A 21517-nucleotide genomic window follows, 5' to 3' on the forward strand; every position below is an offset into this window, starting at 1 on the left:
TTATCAAATAATTTTTAGCATCATACCTGGGAAAGTTTCTTCAATGAAGTGTTTGAGTGGTCTTAGATCCGGATCAACAATGGTGTACGACACCCTGGCTAGTAACGTGTAGCCTTGACCAAATCTAGTCTTCAGATGCTGTGTACTTCCTGTACATTTGAACCGTCCATTCACCATAATAGCTAGACGGGTACACAGCGCTTCACATTCCTCCATGCTGACAAGGAGAAAACAATTCAAAATATTTAGCCATAATTGTAACTTTCAACATATTATTTTCACAGCTGGCAGTCCAGTAATCAGACATCAGGTGTCACAGATTGGGTAAACATTTCAGGTAGAGTACATGTACAATAATTGACTATCATGTGTTTAGTCTATTTGTTTATTATTGTCTAGTGGGAGACATCTGAATAAAGTCCATTATACCATAGACCCTCCACCCTCCATGAAAAGCCAATAACAACTGATCGCCATGGGCACAAGCAGAAACATATACCACCTGAGTGTGTATGAAGAGTGTGGGTGGAGGGTCTATGATTATACCATGCACAACAAAAAATATGTGATATATACTGTAGCCGTTCTATGTCACGACAACACATATCTATGTCACTGGTTCAGCTGTGTTTGAAATATGAATACATAATACTATTATAAAAACAGTTCTGGTAACTGTCGCCAGAACAATTAAAGGAAGTACAGAATCCAATATGGCCGTCATAAATGATTTCCACAATTTTCAAACCATTCGATCTATGATTACTGTTCACTTTCATTCATTATGTTCTACACTGAAATTTGCACTCACTTAAATTTTGTCTTGAAAATTTATATTGTGAACATATATGATCCTAAACTTCTGTTGGTTGTTACCAAAACTAGATTATTGAATTTTTGTAAAAACATTGAACATTTCAAGATGTAAATTTAATAAGGTAATTGACAAAGATCTGAGTTCAGTAAACCTGAGATAACTACCAACCACAAGTAGCTTTATTTAAATTACAAAAAAACTATTCTGTATCAACTGTTTGTTGTTTATTTTATGGCGATATTTTTGCTACGTATTTTTTTAAATACATACTTGTTCTGTTACATCATTTCATACCACTCTCTGATAGTGCACAGACATATATTACACCGATTCATTAATTCTTTCAATGAACACTGATTTTCACAAAAGATTTTTGTCCAGATTTCACTTGTGAACTAACAAAGACACCGTCATCCAATAACAATACTATAACAACAAAAGTAAATTGACGGGTTGAATACCCACCTATGTGATGTGAGTATGACACATCGACTACCATCAGCTACAACCTGTGATATGGCATCCCATAATAGTCTCCTGGCTACAGGATCCATACCAGTGGTGGGTTCATCTAGTAAAACTATAGGTGGGTCTCCAACCAATGCAATGGCTGTACTTAGTTTCCGTTTATTACCACCACTGTAATGTATTGTAAACACAAAGACAACAGTTTGAAAAATGGACATCTTATACCATGCATGAGCCAAGTTGAACAAAAAAAATATGGAATATATACTAAGGTCGTTCTATGTTATGACAACGTGCGTCTATGTCACGACAACACATGCCTTTATAATATACCACTGGTTCTGCTTATGGCAGTCAAATTTTACTCACTTTTGCTACCAAACATTTCATTTTAGTTTTTTTTTTATTTGTATTGTCATTGTGTTGTTAATGATTGATTGATTACGGTTAGTTTCCATATCATTATCATGAAACACCTTACCAGTTGATGACTCTATCAACAACATTCCCCTAGTAAAACTAAACAGAACTCCCTGGCTGTAAATCTACAGTGCAAACACTACATTCTACTAAACAGAACTCCCCGACTGTAAATCTACAGTGCAAACACTACATTCTACTAAACAGAACTCCCCGGCTGTAAATCTACAGTGCAAACACTACATTCTACTAAACAGAACTCCTTGGCTGTAAATCTACAGTGCAAACACTACATTCTACTAAACAGAACTCCCTGGCTGTAAATCTACAGTGCAAACACTACATTCTACTAAACAGAACTCCCTGGCTGTAAATCTACAGTGCAAACACTACATTCTACTAAACAGAACTCCCTGGCTGTAAATCTACAGTGCAGACACTACATTCTGACTATCATCACTGTAGTAAAGTTACAGCTTCATGAGATTTATAGTGACTTACCTAAATGTTTTGACTAATTTATCAGCATGTTCATCCAGTAAAACTAAACTGATGAGATTATTAACTGATTCACCGATGTATGATTCGGGGACACCACGTAGTCTGGCATACATCCATAATGTCTCTCTACCCGTCATCTGATCTATCAAGGCATCAAACTGTGGACAATATCCAAGTTTCTGTTGTACCTACAGGCACAGTCACAGAAAAAATTATTATATTATTGTTACTGGTCTATCATGGTATCAAACTGTAGACAATAACCACGTTTATCATTTTTGTGTTTGGGAAGAATATTTTACTTTTTTTTGCAATGTAATTTCTGCTACATATACTCATTGCGTTGTATTGTGTTGTGTTGTGTTGTGTTGTGTTGTTTTGTTGTGTTGTGTTGTTTTGTTGTGCTGTGTTGTGTTGTGTTGTGTTGTGTTGTGCTGTGTTGTATTGTGTTGTGTTGTCTGTGCTGTGTTTTGTTGTGCTGTGCTGTGTTGTACTGTGTTGTGTTGTGTTGTGTTGTGCTGTGCTGTGTTGTACTGTGTTTTGTTGTGCTGTGCTGTGTTGTACTGTGTTGTGTTGTGTTGTGTTGTTTTGTTTTGTTGTGTTGTGCTGTGTTGTATTGTGTTGTGTTGTGCTGTGTTTTGTTGTGTTGTGTTGTGTTGTGTTGTGTTGTGTTGTGTTGTGTTGTGTTGTGTTGTGTTGTACTGTGTTGTGTTGTTTACACTCCATGTCAATGATTGAAACACTTACAATTTTTAAATTCTGTTTGATATCATAGCCATCCACATAGGCTGTACCAGATGTGATTGCAGCATCGCCAGTAAGCATCTGGAAAGTGGATGTCTTGCCCGCTCCGTTGTTGCCTAGCAACCCAAAACATTCTCCAAGAGCCACACCAAAACTCATATCATCAACAGCAACAAGTCCCCGTGACCCACTGGTTGAGTAGACTTTGTTGAGATTCTTTATAATCAGTGTATCAGTAGCCATTAAGTCACCAATCATAGTGCCTTCTATTCGTTCTCTTTCTGCAGCAACATCTTCATCTTCCTGAAATCAAAAAAAAGAATTGCATGGAGGGGGGAATGCTATATTTTAAATAAAAAGACAACGCATTTTTTATGCTTTAGTTAAAGTTCTGTTCATAGAAGAATCTCTGACTGAAAAGCCAATAACAACTGATCGCCATGGGCACAAGCAGAAACATATACCACCTGAGTGTGTATGAAGAGTGTGGTATGCATGGTAACATCATTATATAATCTGATGGATAGTATAGCCATTAGGCCTAAAATAAAAATAAATTGTGTGGTTCTGATTATGCTCAATTTTAGAATGGGTGGGGTAGGTAGATTTTTAATTTTTTTTATTTTTATTCTTTTTTCATGTGTGAGTGTCTAGTTCAGGTAGTTATGTTTTCCATTGCTTCCATATGGTCTCTGTGTTATTGGTTTCTTCTCATTAGATGTACAGCCATTACAGAATGGAAGAACAGTTTTATATTGTCTTTTAAAATTGATGTCAGTTTCCACATCCACTATTTCTCGCAAGACTTCACAATTTTATTTTTTTTGTTATGGTTGGTGGTGAAAAAAAAAATTAGCCTATCCCCTTAATTTTGCTGTAAAAATAATTCTTACCTCAACTCCAACACCAAATTGTATCAACTCTCTTGGTGGTCTTTTAGGTTTGATTGCATACCATAGTTTTCTGAATATTTTGGATTCGACAATTAAAACCAGAGCCATGTATATCACACCTCCCCAAAAGAGGAAAGTTAGATATCGACCAATGCCGCCATCTTGGTTCCATCCAATGTATGACTCATCATAAGTTATATCTGTCACACAAAAAAAAATTTTGACAAATTGTTCACGATAAGCTAGGTAGAAAAAAACACTACATTTGAATCTATTGTGAACATTTTTTCATCTTTTTTTATAAATGTTTTGAAAAGTGAATTGGTACCAACACAATAAGTGGCCATACGGACGAACATATGATATTTATTTTGGAATTTTAATTTATAAAAACAATTTTATCATGGCTTCCTACTTGAACAATCACTGTGAAACAATAATGACTAAGTCTCTGTTTGTAACTCAAAAAATCTGTAAAAAGTTTGTTCTACATACAATAGAAGTTCAGTTGTGCTAAAAAGCATTAAATCGATTGTTACTTGCATTATCTAATTTTTCTGTTTTCTTTGCTGGGTTTCACCCACTACTTTACATGTAAAGGTCGAATTTTTTTTAAAATTCATGAATATTTCTTTTTGATCATTTTCATATTCATCAAATGAATGGAACTGTTTTTGTGCATACCACATTTATCTACAGTATATCTATATGCAGGCAACTTTAATATGTATATGTTATACCAGATTCTCAACTTTTACAAGGAGTACTTACTTTCTTGTGCACATATCGCCTCACTGAAAGGTGTAAACGATTTACACAGGGTAATAATTTCATAGTTGGTGTAGAAATCTGCCAGTGCTTGACCCAGACAAAAACTTGGTGATAGTAGAAAGGGCCATGTCAGACCATGGGCGACGTACTCCAGTTTTAGTGTTGGAAATAACAAAATCTGTACAGCCATGAAGAATACTAAACCAGATACGATGTTGAAAATAGTCATCCGAACAAAACCAGTGGAAGGGACAGTGAAGAGGAACGAAAATAGGTACATGAGGGGAATTACAGCCCATCCATACAGGAATAGAAGCAGGAGGATATAGCCGAGTCGGCCATCTTCAGCGTATGCTGTGATGTCAGCTGCAGCAAATAGAATACAGATGACCAGGACTGGTAGAAGATAGTTGAGAAGATCCCACCCTAGTGTCGATAGCCAGAAATTAACGAGATCTACACCGCTGACAAATTGTATGTGTTTGGCTTTATTACTGCTTTCTTTGATGAGGAACACAACAAAGCTGCTAGCCAGGAAAGACATACCAAAGACAAGACAGAATGCAATTGAGAAACCAGTCGTGGTGGAAGATATATGGTCATTGGTTTCTTCTTCGATTGTAAGTGGTAACGGGTAGTTGGATGTCTGGATGCTGTACGAGTGATTCAGTTTAGTTTTCAGTATTGCATTATCAATAGCGTTCACAGAGGATGCAATGGCATGAAATGGTTGGTTGTTGAAGAATGAAGTTGCTCGTGTTTTTAAGTCTTTGAGTTCAAAGAGTGCTGATACCATGTTTTTCTGGTTGAACCCAACAAGATTATAGGTGGCCTCTTTGAGTAAGTAATTAGTTATATTTTGGTAATCATGTCCAGAGAGATTGGTGGTAGCTGTACTTGTCCCAGTGAACTGATAATCAAAGTTCTTGGCCAGTAGCTTGGTGAGATTGGTCGGATTTTTACCAGAAGAGTATTGGGCAATCGATTTTCCATATGGCTGGAGAGAGAGGTCCAGTTTTGGTTCAGTTTGAGGTCCTGGGTACGTCTTGGCCACGATGACAGCAATGACAGTGAACAGTAGAGGAATCAGCAACTGGGCAATCATGATAAGGAAGTTCCGTCTGGTATGTAGAACCCTCTTGATGAACATAGCATAGAACTGCTGTATGTAGAGTATTACGCCTGCATTGTAAATACAGATGCTGGTTGGTAAGGCTTGCCTTTCTGTGGTCAGTCAACAAAGAGTGCAAGAAAAAATGTGCAAGATTATGACAAAGGCATGCAGAGGAGGGGGCGGGGGAGGTCATGCACCTATACAGGACTACATCAAGATAGAAAGGATTACAACAACTATCGATATTAGAAGACTACCACCGTTGTTAGATAGTTACAACTTTATGTTAGTAAGAAACCTATGTACTTTGATATATAGCCACAATTAGGGATGATCACAGAATGTCACAAGAGTGCGTTCGCTTAGGGGGGAGGGAGTCTGGCATCAATGTGAGTGCTGAACTTTATTATCGCAATTCTAACCAAATTTTGAAAACTTTCATGCCTTCAATGACAACAAATTCTACATTTACTATAAAGATGTTGATAAGTTGATTAAAATTTACTTCTAATGTGAGATACAGTGCAGGGTTTCTGGTTAGTATCTTAATGTCTTTACCATAATGTTTTTTCATTGCATTGATCGAAGTGGTGGTGTGACCACTACAATTTTTATTATGCTTTACATCATATATAAACATGTCGGTCGCACTTGTGAACATTCATTTAGGGGGTCAGGGGTTGGGCTTTGTCCTAAATGAATGAAGTTTGCTGATTAAGCTTGTGCAACATTATGTGATCATCCCTTTAGTTATTTCAGGTATATTAAAAAGTTATGGTAAGAATGATATTGTTTCAAGCAATTTTCAAATTTTTCCATATTTCTGGTTGTATCCTACTTTTGAAATGTAATAGATATTCTGGGGTCCATAGTTACTATTTTTACCAATGAATTATGTTATTCATTGCACAAAATTCACTCTGAATCAATATCCATATTTTTGCTGGTATTTTTTTTCTTGTTTTTTGTTGTTTGATTTGATTAGCAGTATTGTCTCTTCATACATTTGGTCCAGCAAACTGTTACACATTGTAAAAGACTTTTATCATATTTGTGCTGGTATTTTTTCCTTCTTTTTGTTTAAAATCCATCACATCAATATAGTTTGATAGGACTTGGTATTGTCTCTAAATTTCTACATTCTGCCAAGAGTACAAAGCCTTCTATTTAATGATCTCATAAAGTGGAGACATGTCATTTCCTGTGCAAATTTTTTTACGACTTTTCCAATGTGTATCGTTCAACATTAAATATGCAAACGTCACAACATTCTCTTCTTGTCAATATGTAACACATATAGTCTTTTGGAAGATACTGTATTTTACCATATACTACTAGTAAGTGCATCACCATACGATTAGCCTGTTTATGGCACTGTCGAGATACATCATTAGCTGGTTATACTCCTAGCCCTCGTATTCTCCGCTTGTCTTGATTACAGTGTCAAAACTGATGGTAACAATTTGAACATTTTTGCCTAATAAACTTTCCATGACAGTGTACAGTCCCTGCAACCATGACAACTCCTCAGACCATTATTTATTATTCATGTGCAAATTATGCAAATGTTGATGCATTGCTAAGCATAGGCAAAGCATCATCATGCACATGTAGTGGACATGTGATAATTTGCATGTTATTTACATATGATCATGTAAAATTAACATACTTGAGAACGACTTTTGGGGGTGTGGCTACATTAATCGTTTGAAAACGTGGTCAAGACAAGCTGAGATTACGAGGGTTAGCGATGTATCTTGACAGTGCCATAAACAGGCTAGTATATGATAAATGAACACACCAAAATTGAAAAAAAATAAATAACGCTACAAGCACTTATGGTTTGCAAATTAAAATCACAGACAAACTACTACAGCACAATACATATATGGTTTACAGGTCACACCAAACACGAACAGCTACTCAGTAAAAACACGTTTTACAATAATTTAAACATTTTATGATCAACTCATAATAACAGTTTATGGGATTGCATTTCATGCGTGACCGTCATAGTATACTTGTCAAATTGGATGATATCTTAGCTTTGGAAAATTGTGTGGATAAAATATACAGAACAAAGTCTCTCAAAATCTCAAATTGTGATTTTACAAAGTTTTTTTTCCACACGACTGCAAACCAGGAAATTGAATGTCAGTAGATTTGCACATTTGTACGTACTGCATATATTTTGAAGGTTGTTGAAATCTAGACCCTGCAGGGACATGACCTTGGTATTGAGGTCACCATAGCATACCAGGTCATTGATCTTTTGACCCTGCAGTGGCATGACCTAATTATCAGGGTCACCCACTATCAGGTTATTGACCCTATTGTGATCACACCTGGAACTATAAACCTACCTGTAGAATGATGGAAGTATAAACTACCGCTAGCGCCATCCTCCATGGGTACATATCCATCAGAGTTAGCTACACCTGCTTTGGCTGTACTATTAGCACTGTTAGAATCTGATAGATCACTTTTTGACATACTCCGGTACCCTTTGTGATTTGGTCCATTGGGTTGAAGTATGCCTTTCAACGAGGCATCAGACTCCTCTCCAACTCTGTAAGAAATTTGACAAATATGTCTTGACTTTATACAAATCAAATTTCCAGTACTCTGTTTACTATAGTAAGGGTATAGACACAGATCGGTCATTGTGTCAGCGAGATGTTTTCATCACAGCAAGGACACTTTAGTCTATATTTATCAGTTTCCTTGAATGACAGGGCATGTGTGACATCATAATAACATACATGTCAATTTGCCTATAATACATATTTTTCAAGGTTGTGATAATCCGTACAAAAATTGCGTTATTATCTCACAGAATGGAGAGAATAGTTGCTATGACAACAGCACTGGCAAATTGCCTAAATATTGAAGGACTAGGACCGTTTAATCACCGTGAATGGTGTGACATAAAACTAGCATACCCCTTTAACTGCAGTAGTTGACAACGACTCCCAAATTAAACCTTATTTGATCAACAAGTACTTTCATGTCACTATCTAACCTTGCAATGCTATTTTCAGACACATTCTACAGAAATTTAATCTCCATAAGGACAATAGCCTGTCTACAGACATTGGCAGGGATTTGGTATTTGTTTCAAGTTTTCAACACACACCTCTTTCATTATTAGTATTTTATCAGGACTACAACACAATCTGTGTTAATAATATTTCATTTTTTTTCCACGTCTCTAAATTACATTATCTATCATGATGAGCATTTATATGAAGCTCATTTTTGTTGTTGTCTAAAACTAAAACATTAAGTTTTACGCATTTGGAGAAATCACTACATATATTTTAACCCTATGAATGCCTGGTTATGAATATCAATGTTATACATATTATGACTATATGTTTGTATAGTGAGTCTTCTTGTAGTATTACCTGGATCTATGCTAGGAAGGTTGCTGTGCAAAATATGAAGATGAAAGTTACCTCTGGTGCACTGCCCTCAACACCATCTTTGGTGTTATGCAATCTGTGATCACTTTTAGAGATAGCAGAATTACCCAAGAATCTTGAACAAATTACTTTAGGAAGACTTCCTCCCTAGTGACAAGCACCATAACTTAAATAGCACATGACTTACTTTAGGAAGGCCTCTTCCAATTCGTAGTGACTGAAACGCCATAGCTAGCAATTTGACTTACTTTAGGAACACTATATTCCTCCATGATAGTGACAGAAGCACCATAGCTAGCAATTTGACTTACCTTAGGAAGACTTCCTCCATGGTAGTTACAGAAGCACCATAGCTAGCAATTTGACTTACCTTAGGAAGACTTCCTCCATGGTAGTTACAGAAGCTCCATAGCTAGCAATTCCTAAGTCTTCCTTCTGTGATTCCAGTTCAGTGAAGAGTGCTTCAAAGTTGGCTGATGATTCATGTGGTAGAATATAAGCAAGCTCAGCTCCAATATTGCTTTCCATCTGTGCATCCGGTACATGGTGATGTACTATGTAAGTAATCCTACCGACATCACATAGCGGGTGTTTTACTATCGTCATGTGATACCCAACACCTAAAGTGACAAATACTTTACATCAGCTATAGCTAATACATTCAAACTTGTTTTTAATTTTTTTTTCTCGGTTCTACTGACTGCTGTCTACAGGACTCATACATCCTGAACTAAATGTTGAACTTTTAAAACTACATGTAGTCTTAGAGAAGTGTGTATTGACCCAACAAACTCTTAGCACCAAGCTTTATATAATAGCATTTAACATTTTATCCCATTCCAGTCTTTTAAATGCAAGATATTTAACTGTATATTCAAGGATTAGCTAAGATGATGTCTATTGTCAGGAGTTTTTCAAACTTCCAAGACAACACAGAGACCTGAATGGTGTACTTGATGTACAACATTTACCTGCTGATTCATGGATGTACAGTTCATTCAGGTGGAAAAAAAATAATAATTGTAACATGTGTTTCTGATAACATGGCCTCAGAAAATAGGGTAGGAAGGCAAGTGGATTTCATTTTATTTTATTTATTTTATTTATTTAACTGTCTTTATTTTTGAAAAATATTGCTTTGACCCACAAAATGTCAGTCAGAATAACCCTTCTGTGATAGTTTGATGAAAAATGTACATACATCACTGGGGAAAGAAGACAGATGTGCAAGAAGGTCAAGAAGACAAAGAATTTCTACTCTTTTTGTTTAAATTTTTTTTTTTTACCATGTTTAGGGTCCTCAGTTCAAACTAGGGTCGGTCGGGTTATTGGAAACACACAATTTTTTTTTTCATTTTGCCTCATTATGTTCTCCTTTGGTCACAACTGTCGACATCTATTTCTCTAGAGAGTGTACTATCATTGCAATCATTTACCTCTCTACCTATAAGAGTTATGAATTTACTGAATATTCTTATAACTTGGAGTTGGGTTTTAATTCATCTGTTCATGTACCTGATTTCAGAGAATGGGACAACTATAAACACAAACTGATATTATAGCGACAGTCAGCCAGCCAGACACATCTATATTGAAGGGAAGCATTAGAAAGACACACATCATACTTCTTGTCGAGAAACAAACTGATTTAAGTCCTTGGTTGAGATTTGAACCATGCTTGTGCCTCAGTCAACCGAGCTGTATAATTTGGGGACCTGGTAGGATAGAGGTTGCAGTGTGAATGCTTTAATCCTATGTGTACCCTAGTCAACCCAGCTGTATAATTGGGGGACCCGGAAGGAGAGAGGTTGCAGTGTGAATGCTTTAATCGTATGTGTACCCTAGTCAACCCAGCTGTATAATTGGGGACCAGGTAGGATAGAGGTTGCAGTGTGAATGCTTTAATCCTATGTGTACCCTAGTCAACCCAGCTGTATAATTGGGGGACCCGGAAGGAGAGAGGTTGCAGTGTGAATGCTTTAATCGTATGTGTACCCTAGTCAACCCAGCTGTGTAATTGGGGACCAGGTAGGATAGAGGTTGCAGTGTGAATGCTTTAATCCTATGTGCTTTTAGAGGCTGCATTGGATTGTATGCTCTCAAGTGAGATAAGGTGTCATTGTGCTGCCATTGATCCATGTCAGGGGTAATAATTGAGAGCACCTTGAGCTTTCAGGGGGAAAGGCACATTATAAATTTGTGGTATTATTATTAAGCCTGCTATAATTTCTACTGAATGGAAGGAGTCCTAAAGAAATTCTCACCATATTTCTTTTTCAGGAACAAAGAACTTCCACAGCATCTGATTTGTCCATGACTCATGATGGCGATACGATCACCCAGTAAGTCAGCTTCATCCATAAAATGTGTTGTCAGTAAGATGGTCCTGCCTTCTCTGTGCTGCTGAAGCAAATCCCAAGTAAATCGTCTGGCTGATGGATCCATCCCTGAAGTTGGTTCATCTAACATTACCACCTGGGTAAAGAAATGATTTGTCTATTTATAGTCTTACCGGCATCACACACCACGAGACCAAACACCATGGAAATGGAATCAACTGTTCTTTATTAAATCTACATATTAAATGACAATAACTGTTGCAATGATGGAGCAAAAGAAGGGTGCAAACTCAGCTTCAGATTCAGATTGCCATGTTCCAAACACATTGAATAACAACTTTGTTGTAAGACCTAAATGAACATTGTAATTCAGCATTCAACTATTGCACATGATAAATGGAGAAAAATGGTCAAAAGTGCCCAAGGTAGCTTGACATGATGATGATGATGATAAGTCATTTCTATACAATGTTTAACAATCAATCAATCAATCAATCAATCAATCAACCAATCAATCAATCAATCAATTCTTTATTTATTGCATAACAACATGCCATAGCAAGCATGGTGAAGCATACAAAAATAACATACAGAAATAAAGTGAATACAATACTGTAACAATCCTTTCACCAACGGCTCGATGACTGTTTACATCAACAAGAAATTTTCCAAGAGGAAGTTTATCTTCTGATGTCAAAATGTGCACAAATTTACTTTTGTCATTTAAGGAATGAAAATTTGAATTATCTAATGACAAAGATAAAAAAGTTTCATTTGTATAATAAGACTTAAATGATGAAATTCATCTTCTACCATTTTTTGACAAAATTTACAGAATCTTTCAAGACAGTCTACCCAACTCAATTTGAATATTTTAATCTGAGAAATTCTAAATTTAGTCACTACTTTTCTACAAGCAGGATTTTAAATTTGCAGAAGATATTTCTCAAAACCAAAAACAGTTTTGAACAATCTATATGTTCTCATTTTGTTTTTATTAGTACTATTTCTTCTAATGTCATTATGTAATTCCCTGTACCAAGATTTACAAAATTCTTGCGAAAATCAGCAGGGACACTATTTTTATCTGCTATTTCAGTTTCTATTACTTCTGACTTTTTCTGACATTTCATTTTACAATTTCCTAAGCAAAATATGAGACGACGCCATTCTCTGGGAGATATGCTAATTAAAACCTAAATCTGGTCTCATCTTCACATTAAGGTGGTGAAAACCCGGAACAAAACAAACACTTTTTTCCACAGCAATGTAGTGGGCATGTGGCCCTGCAAGGCTAAATAACTGCAGTCTGTGAGATAAACATGGGATGGTAGAACTACGACACTTATCAGTCGTGCCTACTGCATCCATACTGCATCACTTAATTGTGCTTGTCTGCTAAGTGCTGCAATGTTTAAATCTCTGCAGTTTGAGAGATAAAACTTGGGATAGTAGAACTACGACACTTATCAATCGTGCCTACTGCATCCATACTGCATCACTTAATTCTGCATCACTGTAGTGCTGCACTACTAAAATCTGCAAAGATAAACTTTTTTGATACAACCATGAAAGTAAATTACAACACATATCAGACAAACCAATTACTGCAATCTCAATTATTATTGTTTTTAAAAGCATTCATGAAGAGAATAAGCACTAAGGAGTCATGAATATTCATTATGCAACCATAGATATATTATTTCTGCTGACTCCATGAATTATGCACACATAATTTTATATCTTACAATATTCAACATTAATTAATTTACAAGACTTCAGTTGTGATTACTGTTCACTTCTTCTGCTCATCCAACGGTGTAAGGCATTCATTGGTATATTTCAGCCGAACACTGGTGATAGTTTAAAATAACCACATCACCAGTATAACGCCTGAAATACATCAATGCAATGCAAACTCAGCAATGCCATCATGGTGTCAGGAGACCTGCTCAATACCGATGATTACACGACACAGTACTGCCAACATTTACCAGCTTGTCAAGATTATATTATCACACATGCCAAGAACGTTCATACTCCTAAAGATGTTTGTAAAAACAAATGAACAACTTGTGGCATACAATATAGTGAGGTAAAGTCACTGTTGCAACCAAAACAAAACAAACAATTTTGAGGTTTTACAGTAAAACACTAATGAAAATCTAACATTAAAACATACAAGTCATACATAATATTTGAGCACAACATATTGGACTATTTTATTCTTGAAAACGTTTACCATTTCCATGATGTGAAAACCCATCGATCTGAAATAACAAGCCAGAGTTTTTGAAGTGCCATAATTACATACCTTAGAATCAGCTATGAGTGCAATACAAACAGATAACTTTCTCTTCATCCCACCAGATAATGCTCTAGATTGTACATCTCGTTTATCTTCTAGTCCCAGCGCTGTGATGTATTTATCAATTTCATCTTGAACTTTATTTGACTGAAGACCTTTCAGCTGGAAAACACAAAGTATTTTATGATTTGTAAGCATAATAAGTACTTGTGTGTGTGTGTGTGTGTGTGTGTGTGTGTGTGTGTGTGTGTGTGTGTGTGTGTGTATGTATGTATGTACATACGTACGTACGTGTGTATGCATGTGTCTGTGTCTGTGTCTGTATGTATGTATGTATGTATGTATGTATGTATGTATGTATGTATGTATGTATGTATGTGTGTCTCTGTGTGTGTGTCTCTGTGTGTGTGTGTGTGTGTGTGTGTGTGTGCGTGTGTGTGTGTGTGTGTAATAATTTCACTGGGCTTATCACAATGATCAATAATGTTTCACATGCATTCATGATCAGTTAACTTCTTGCAAACAACAATAATTGCTTTCAAACTGGTAGTCTGCACTATAGTCTGTGTATGTACCTGCATTTACATCATTCAGATGAAGTATCATGGTTACCACTGAGTCACTCTTGTAACACTGAAGGAATGCAAGTAATAAATTTTTAACTTTCATCTATATTACATCTTATCTTCCAGCTCAGCACCATCCTGATATTTTTTTCTCATTTTCAAGTGCAAATTTTGACAAAATTCTTGTTGACCATACCTTAGCAAAGAAATACAAATGCTCTTCTACAGTGAGTCTGTCAAAGAGAATATCATGTTGAGGACACAGACCAAGACTCGACCTAACAGCAGACATTTCTGTAGCAATATTATAGCCATTTACATAGGCAGTACCACCAGTGGCTGGAAACAGACCAGTTAGCATGGACAGAGTTGTCGTTTTACCAGCGCCGTTATGACCCAGCAAAGCAGTAATTTGACCCTCATACATACTCAGATCTATTCCATCAACTGCTGCTTTGTTTTTATCAAACACCTGTATATGAAATGATGCAGAAAAAAAGATAAGAAAAACGTCAACAAAAAGTAAGAATTAACAAAGCAAAATAATAAGTATATATGAACTTATGTAAAAAAAATCTTTCCTTTCATGAGCTTGAACATGTTGAATTTTTTTGAGGATAGCAAAAATTTTGGAGTCCAAACATTGTTTTAATGCTTGGAGAAACAATCTAAACACAGGAGGAATGGAGAATCATTTGGATTTTGATATTCTTATCGTGATATCAGTTCTGTCCTTGAAGTGAAGTAGTGTTTTGCAATCAGCGAGCTATACTCCAATTGCCTCATTATAGCAAATGTTATCATTTCCAGTGACAAGTCTGCTAGACCTACAAAAATAACCAATATATCAAGTAATTGTTGGACTTTAGAACCAAGGTAAGTAGTACATCGTATAAATCAACTCTGCAAAGAAAGACATCTCGGTGAATATACACAAACTTTACGAATTTCAGTACATCAAATTCCTGGTCTAACATTTCCTCAAAATTATTTGGAAAATTTAAGATGCCATACAACACAATACCTTCTTAAGTTTCTTTATTCTGATGCCAGCGGGAATACTTGTAGGATCAGGCTCAAGGAAGTCAGAAACATCACTTTCTCTCCTGTCTTGTACCAGTGGTATTTGTTCTTCATCTTCTTCCACCAACAAACATGGCTTTGGACCACACCAGTAAGTGCGCTGTTAGAATATTAGTTGATGAAGCACTCAAAGTCAATTTATCAATAGAACAAAGTGTACAAAAACTTGTGTGTGTGTGTGTAGTTGTATGTACTGTATGTATGTGTGTATATGTGTGTATGTATGTATGTATGTATGTATGTATGTATGTATGTATGTATGTATGTATGTATGTGTGTGTGTGTGTGCGTGCGTGTGTGTGCGTGCGTGCGTGCGTGCGTGCATGCATGCATGCATGCATGCATGTATGTATGTATGTATGTATGTATATGTATGTATGTATGTGTGTATGTGTGTGTATGTATGTATGTATGTATGTATGTATGTATGTATGTATGTATGTATGTATGTATAACTAAACTATCATAAATATGACCACACCCATATGCTATCAAAATATAATTTGATTGTGTAAATGAATTTCTCAATAGAACAACTTATATACAAAACTTGTCATGTATGCATACACTGTTGTCAAGTATGCAATATGTATTTACATAGTTATACACACCCATACTCTCAATTCCATATGTTCATTTTGAAGGCTTTGACAGTTTAACATAGGTTTCAACTTGGAAACATTACTCATGCAAACCAAACAAATATAAATGTAAATGTGTTTTTTTTACACCCATCAATAACTTTTAAGTATCTTGACTAGTCACTACCTTGACACGTATATATATATTTTTTCTTCAAAAGGCATCCCTTGAATCATTGTGGTTTACCCACAGCACACTCTCACCCTAAATCATCTTAAGGAAAACCCACTGTATGAGGATGTTACAATATATATTTTATCACAATTTTCCATCTCAGCTGACATACTATGGTTCTCAAATACATAGACCTATGCTGTAGTGCCACCACCTTTGATTAATAATATGTTGTCACATATCTGTGAGTTACAACTTCTACTTACAGTGACAGGGAAATACCATGGTTGTGGTACTCCATATTCACCAGGAAATACAGCTTCCATATACCATGCAATGATTGAATACAGCAAAGTGTCAAACAATAGCATAGCTAAGACATGTAGGAATGTAAAATCATCGTCCACAGACACACCACGGTGTATGTTACTCCACTGAACGCCTTCACCTGTTAGAAAACCAAACATAGACATTCATTGCTTAGTGTCCAGACTGTTCGCCAAGTTTTTGCTAGAGACCCAGGTCAGATTAGGATCACTTACGTGTGAAAAAACACTTGCCTGACACAGCTTTAGAGCACAAAAATGGTCCTATCAAATCCCTTATGTCCCCCCAACTGATAAGGTTACATACAACTGCTGACATCAGACTGTGGATGAATGGAATCTGTTACAAACAGGGAAAGTAAACATCTGAATTGGATTAATAACAATTGGCACAGCATGTTGGAAGTACAGAGACTTGTATTACACACCATGGTTTGATAAGGACAGTTTTATAACCACTTTACATAGAGGCCATGAAACTGTTCTTATCAAACCGTAGTGTGTAATACAAGTCTCTGTGCTTCCAACACACTGTGCCGAGTGTTATTAATCCAATTCAGTTGTTTACTTTCCCTGTTTGAGACACGTTCCATTCATTTATGGTCTGATATTGGCAGTTGTATTAACTAATGATGCGAGAGCATGGGATTCAAACATTGAGCTTTAAGGTAAAGTTAATCTACCACAGTATCTTCCATCATTTTTATCAGGGTTGCTCACCAATATTATGGTCTAATACTAGTGTATGGGAAAAATTCACAGAGTTTTACAATATACTATGAGAACCTTCTCTGTGTTTCCTGGTTTCTGAAACCTTAGCAAATGGGTACCTATTTCAAAGTTATTGGAACTTTTCTCATCTCTTTAGGAAGCTTACAGGTTAACAAATTTTTATTGACAGAGAATGGTGAACAAGATAGGTCCATCATGTAAAATATTAAATTATGTCTCTTTACATTTATTTATCATCAGACCATTTTCTGGCGTAATTTTATATCAATATATTCATTCTTAATTTTCTAAGACTTTGCCAAAGTTCTAGGATACTACACATTCCCTCAACACCACTAACACCATACTACTATATTATAATACATACCAGTGCCTTCAAACATGCCAATCAGCTGAGCCCCCATACACATACCAGTGTTGGACAGTAAGCATGCACCCAGTTTTTCACCAAGCGACATATCCTGGTACCGTGGTTGGATAAATAAGTATGGTACATAGGTCAGGAAAAACAGGACTCCACCAGCAACGGCAGCTGTGTTTGCTGTCAAAAGACCAGAGATATTAAATCATGTTAGGTCATAAATCATCTTCACCATATTGTGTAGAATTGTATTGTATTGCATTGTATCTCCAAAGGGTGAAAACCTGTCAGATAAAACATTCTCTAAAATCTAGTAAAATCACCATTGTTTCAAATGAAAATTTGTCAAAGGGTTTTCACCAAACCCAGGAAACAGACCTGACATTTTCATAAACTATGGGTTCTGGAGAGTCATTTCATAATTTTACATCACCTACAATTACTTGCAATTTCAGAGAAAACATCAAGTTGATCTTGTGCCTTTACTTGGTATCTTTTGCTGTGGGCCAATGGAGTCAGCAGAACTAATATAGCTATGGTTGCACAATGAATATTCATGACTCCTGAGTGCTTATTCCCTTCAGTGATACATCCCATATATATATAATTTTTACACAACTTTTTATTTTACATTTTGTCATTTGCATTGGTAGAGCACAAATTTTGATATCGAGACTAGCTTATCAAACTATTTTGCATTGTGAATTATATTTCATAACGGAACAACTCCTTCAATACACATGTAATATAGACAATTTTTGTTGCTGTTTTGATGTCTGTAATGAAAACACATAAAACAAATACTGATGAAATATTGCAAGGGTGAGGCATCTATGAGTCATAGGTAAATGAGCACAGAGGTCAAAGGTGAATGAAAACTTCATCATGTATAAATATATATATATATCACCTGGCCAGCTACTGAAATATCAAAACTGATGTCAGAAAACATTACACCTGTGTAAATACGGAATTATTTTGTAAGCTTTCATTTCTAAATGTACCTACCGATTGAGAAAAACACGCTGACGGCAAAGCAGAAGGTTACAGTGGCTATAGCATAAATCAATAGAAATACGAAGAGAACGGACGGATCAGTGTTATTAATGACAGCTCCATGACTGCCAACATCTACTGTGAACAGTATAGTGCAGACAGTCAGTGAAATCACCAGTAGTATGAAGTACCTAATGAACCATGCTAACCAATGCAACCAGTTGGCAAGTCCCATCATCTTCATGGACTCCTGCAACATAGAAGACATGCAAGTACATGGTTTATACACTACACTACACTAGAATACAACTATCTTATAATATGGAAGTGAAGTGTATTAGGGACGACATCGAAATCAAAAGCATCGTAATTACGCGTCGCTACTACTAGTAACTACTAGTAGTTACGATGTACTACGGTGAATATTCATAAGTCTCAACGCATATTCATGTACTTTAGGTTGTAGACAATAAAAAGTAAACACCTATTGTCCGTTATTCATGAGCCCAAACTACGACCATTTACGCGTAGTCTTCATCGTGAAAAAAATAACGAAACAAAAAGATTTTCTTACCTGTGCGCAAATCAGTTTCACGCTTACTTTTTTCAATGTTATTCATTCGATGCCTTCTAAGTTCTATGGCATTCGTACAGTCGGCTAGTAAGTCAACTAAGTGTTTCAGATATATTTAGATGTTTACCTAATATGTCTTGCCTAAAAATACCTTGAAGAAGAATTTTTATTCGAAACGTCGGATTTTACATCTATTTATTCGGACTGCCTCACAAGTTCCTTAATATGCACTTCTCGGCTGGTCAACAAACATGTCGACCATTTTCGTCTGGCTGCTGAACGGTGCATTGATCGTGTTAGATTCTAGTCGCAGGATTCGTCAGTCGAAATCGAACATTGTCCACAAAAACAAATTAAAAACTAAAGCTTGTCTCGCATTAATATATCGTTTGATTTGATTGATTTAGAAGTCACCTAAAAACGTTTTGTTTCTTCAAAATTTTGAGGAAAAACGTCATTTATATAACAAAATTTCGGGCTACGAATAACTGAATACGTTCATCACTTGCGTCTCTATGTTTATATATCTACCGACATCATGCATCACGCCACGTGTTGCCGAACATTGCGATTTCTCAACTCAACCCCATCATTTAGGAATGTTACTGTACTGAGAAACATAAAAAATTAGTTGTTGTTTTAGAATATATAAAACAAATCCCGTTATTCGATGATATAAAAGTCAAAACTGCACTTCCGCAACCCGGAAATTCAACAGCATTTCTTGGCCCTACCATGGCCGCCAAGCGTGAGCTTGTAAGTTGTACTGTTAGTTTGTACTGAATATTGAAACTTTGATTTCGTGCATATCTTATTGTTTTTTTTTAATGAATATCGCCCATGAACTTGCACTCATAAAAACATGTGCAGTACTAGTTTCATCAGCACATTACTGGCTGAGTACGTGGTTTTCTTTGACGATCGAAAATTATGTCAAACTACGATCAACTACGATAGAAGACGATGTCATCATTGGAAACATGGAAGGTGAGAATCACTATCTATTGTGTGTTGGCGATAAAAAATTACGTGTATCTACGCGTAAAGACGACATCGTTAAGGGAAACAAAGAAATGTAAACTTATTATCTATTGTCAGTTATTCATGAACCTGCACACCTCATTATCTCCCGTTTCTCGTAGTACATCGTAGCTACTAGTAGTTACTAGTCTTTACTCGTAGCGACGCGTAATTACGATGCTTTTGATTTCGATGACGCCCCTTAAACACAAAATGCTTTCCATGTATGGTCAAAGGGTCTACATGGAAAACTACCATCCTTCATGTATAGGCTACTAATAGTAGGATAAGACAAGAATATGCCAAGTATTACAGCCACAAGTTACCAGATTTTATGCACCTCATCTACTTTTATGCCATCTCAAATATCTGAACTCACCTGTAGATTTGACTTATCAGGACCTTGTTTCTAACATATGATATGGAAAGACATCTTTCTCACTAAAAATGTATGAATTGCATCACTTGTTTTGTTCGTTAAGGTCAATTTCATACGATATTATTCTATGGTTGGCATTATACTGACAGTAAAAACTTCTACAACATTGTATGACAGAGATATGTAGGGGTGCCAACAAATTCATGAATGACAATATGCCAGGAACTTTTCCCACCTTTTATTTATATTTCAACTCACCTTTAGTTTCTTTTCTTTCTCATAGACGATATCCTTGACTATATTCAGAGCTGCGAAGACTAAGCTCAACATTAGTAACCCTGGTAACTGGGACTGAATGACAATAACATAAGCATCATCCACATATGGCGGATAAGGGTAACGATTCATCACTAATTCCATGTCATCAACACTTTCGCCTCGATGCTGAATAATTGCTTTATCAAAGGCTTGTTGTATCGCCAGGAATCCCTCTCTGTCGTACCCTGTTGTTAGAAAATATAGGAATGTAAGCATAAATACAATATATCATACTTCCACACTGATACTCATATATATATGTGTGTGTGTGTGTGTGTGCGTGTGTGTGTGTGTGTGTGTGTGTGTGTGTGTACATGTGTGTACACGTGTACGTGTGTGTGCATGTGTCTATGTATGTATGTGGTTTTGTGTGGGTTTGTGTCCATGTGTCCGTATGTGTGTGTGTGTGTGTGTGTGTGTGTGTGTGTGTGAGCATGTGTATGTGGTTTTGTGTGGCTGTGTGCCTGTATTCTAAAACCAAAATTTCTCGTCATACAGAAAATGTGAAGTATACAACATGAAATATACAATCATGTGGTGTTGATATTTACAAGACAATAATCTACCTATCAAGTAATTTGTAGGGTGAACAGGTCAACAAACGCT

The 21517-nt window shown here is 36.1% G+C and overlaps 1 protein-coding gene across 2 annotated transcripts in view; it reads right to left on the reverse strand.

Annotated features, from left to right (window-relative positions):
* LOC144435267 (phospholipid-transporting ATPase ABCA3-like) overlaps positions 1–21517 on the reverse strand; it is a 29366-nt gene that overhangs the window by 3296 nt on the left and 4553 nt on the right. The window contains exons 4-19 of one of the 2 annotated variants that reach the window (XM_078123856.1): positions 20852–21096; positions 18633–18870; positions 17631–17804; positions 16472–16653; positions 15391–15549; positions 14563–14838; positions 13807–13962; positions 11418–11628; positions 9524–9773; positions 8092–8297; positions 4615–5796; positions 3844–4043; positions 2954–3253; positions 2207–2394; positions 1283–1456; positions 27–217 (exon numbers count right to left, since the gene is read on the reverse strand). In XM_078123856.1, coding sequence (XP_077979982.1) covers positions 27–217; positions 1283–1456; positions 2207–2394; positions 2954–3253; positions 3844–4043; positions 4615–5796; positions 8092–8297; positions 9524–9773; positions 11418–11628; positions 13807–13962; positions 14563–14838; positions 15391–15549; positions 16472–16653; positions 17631–17804; positions 18633–18870; positions 20852–21096 — 4332 coding nt within the window. Of the gene's footprint in view, positions 1–26; positions 218–1282; positions 1457–2206; positions 2395–2953; positions 3254–3843; positions 4044–4614; positions 5839–8091; positions 8298–9523; positions 9774–11417; positions 11629–13806; positions 13963–14562; positions 14839–15390; positions 15550–16471; positions 16654–17630; positions 17805–18632; positions 18871–20851; positions 21097–21517 lie in introns of both variants that reach the window. The other variant, XM_078123854.1, reaches the window with a different exon arrangement.

This window comes from Glandiceps talaboti, chromosome 5 (genome assembly GCF_964340395.1).
Source record: "Glandiceps talaboti chromosome 5, keGlaTala1.1, whole genome shotgun sequence".
Lineage (NCBI taxonomy): Eukaryota > Metazoa > Hemichordata > Enteropneusta > Spengelidae > Glandiceps > Glandiceps talaboti.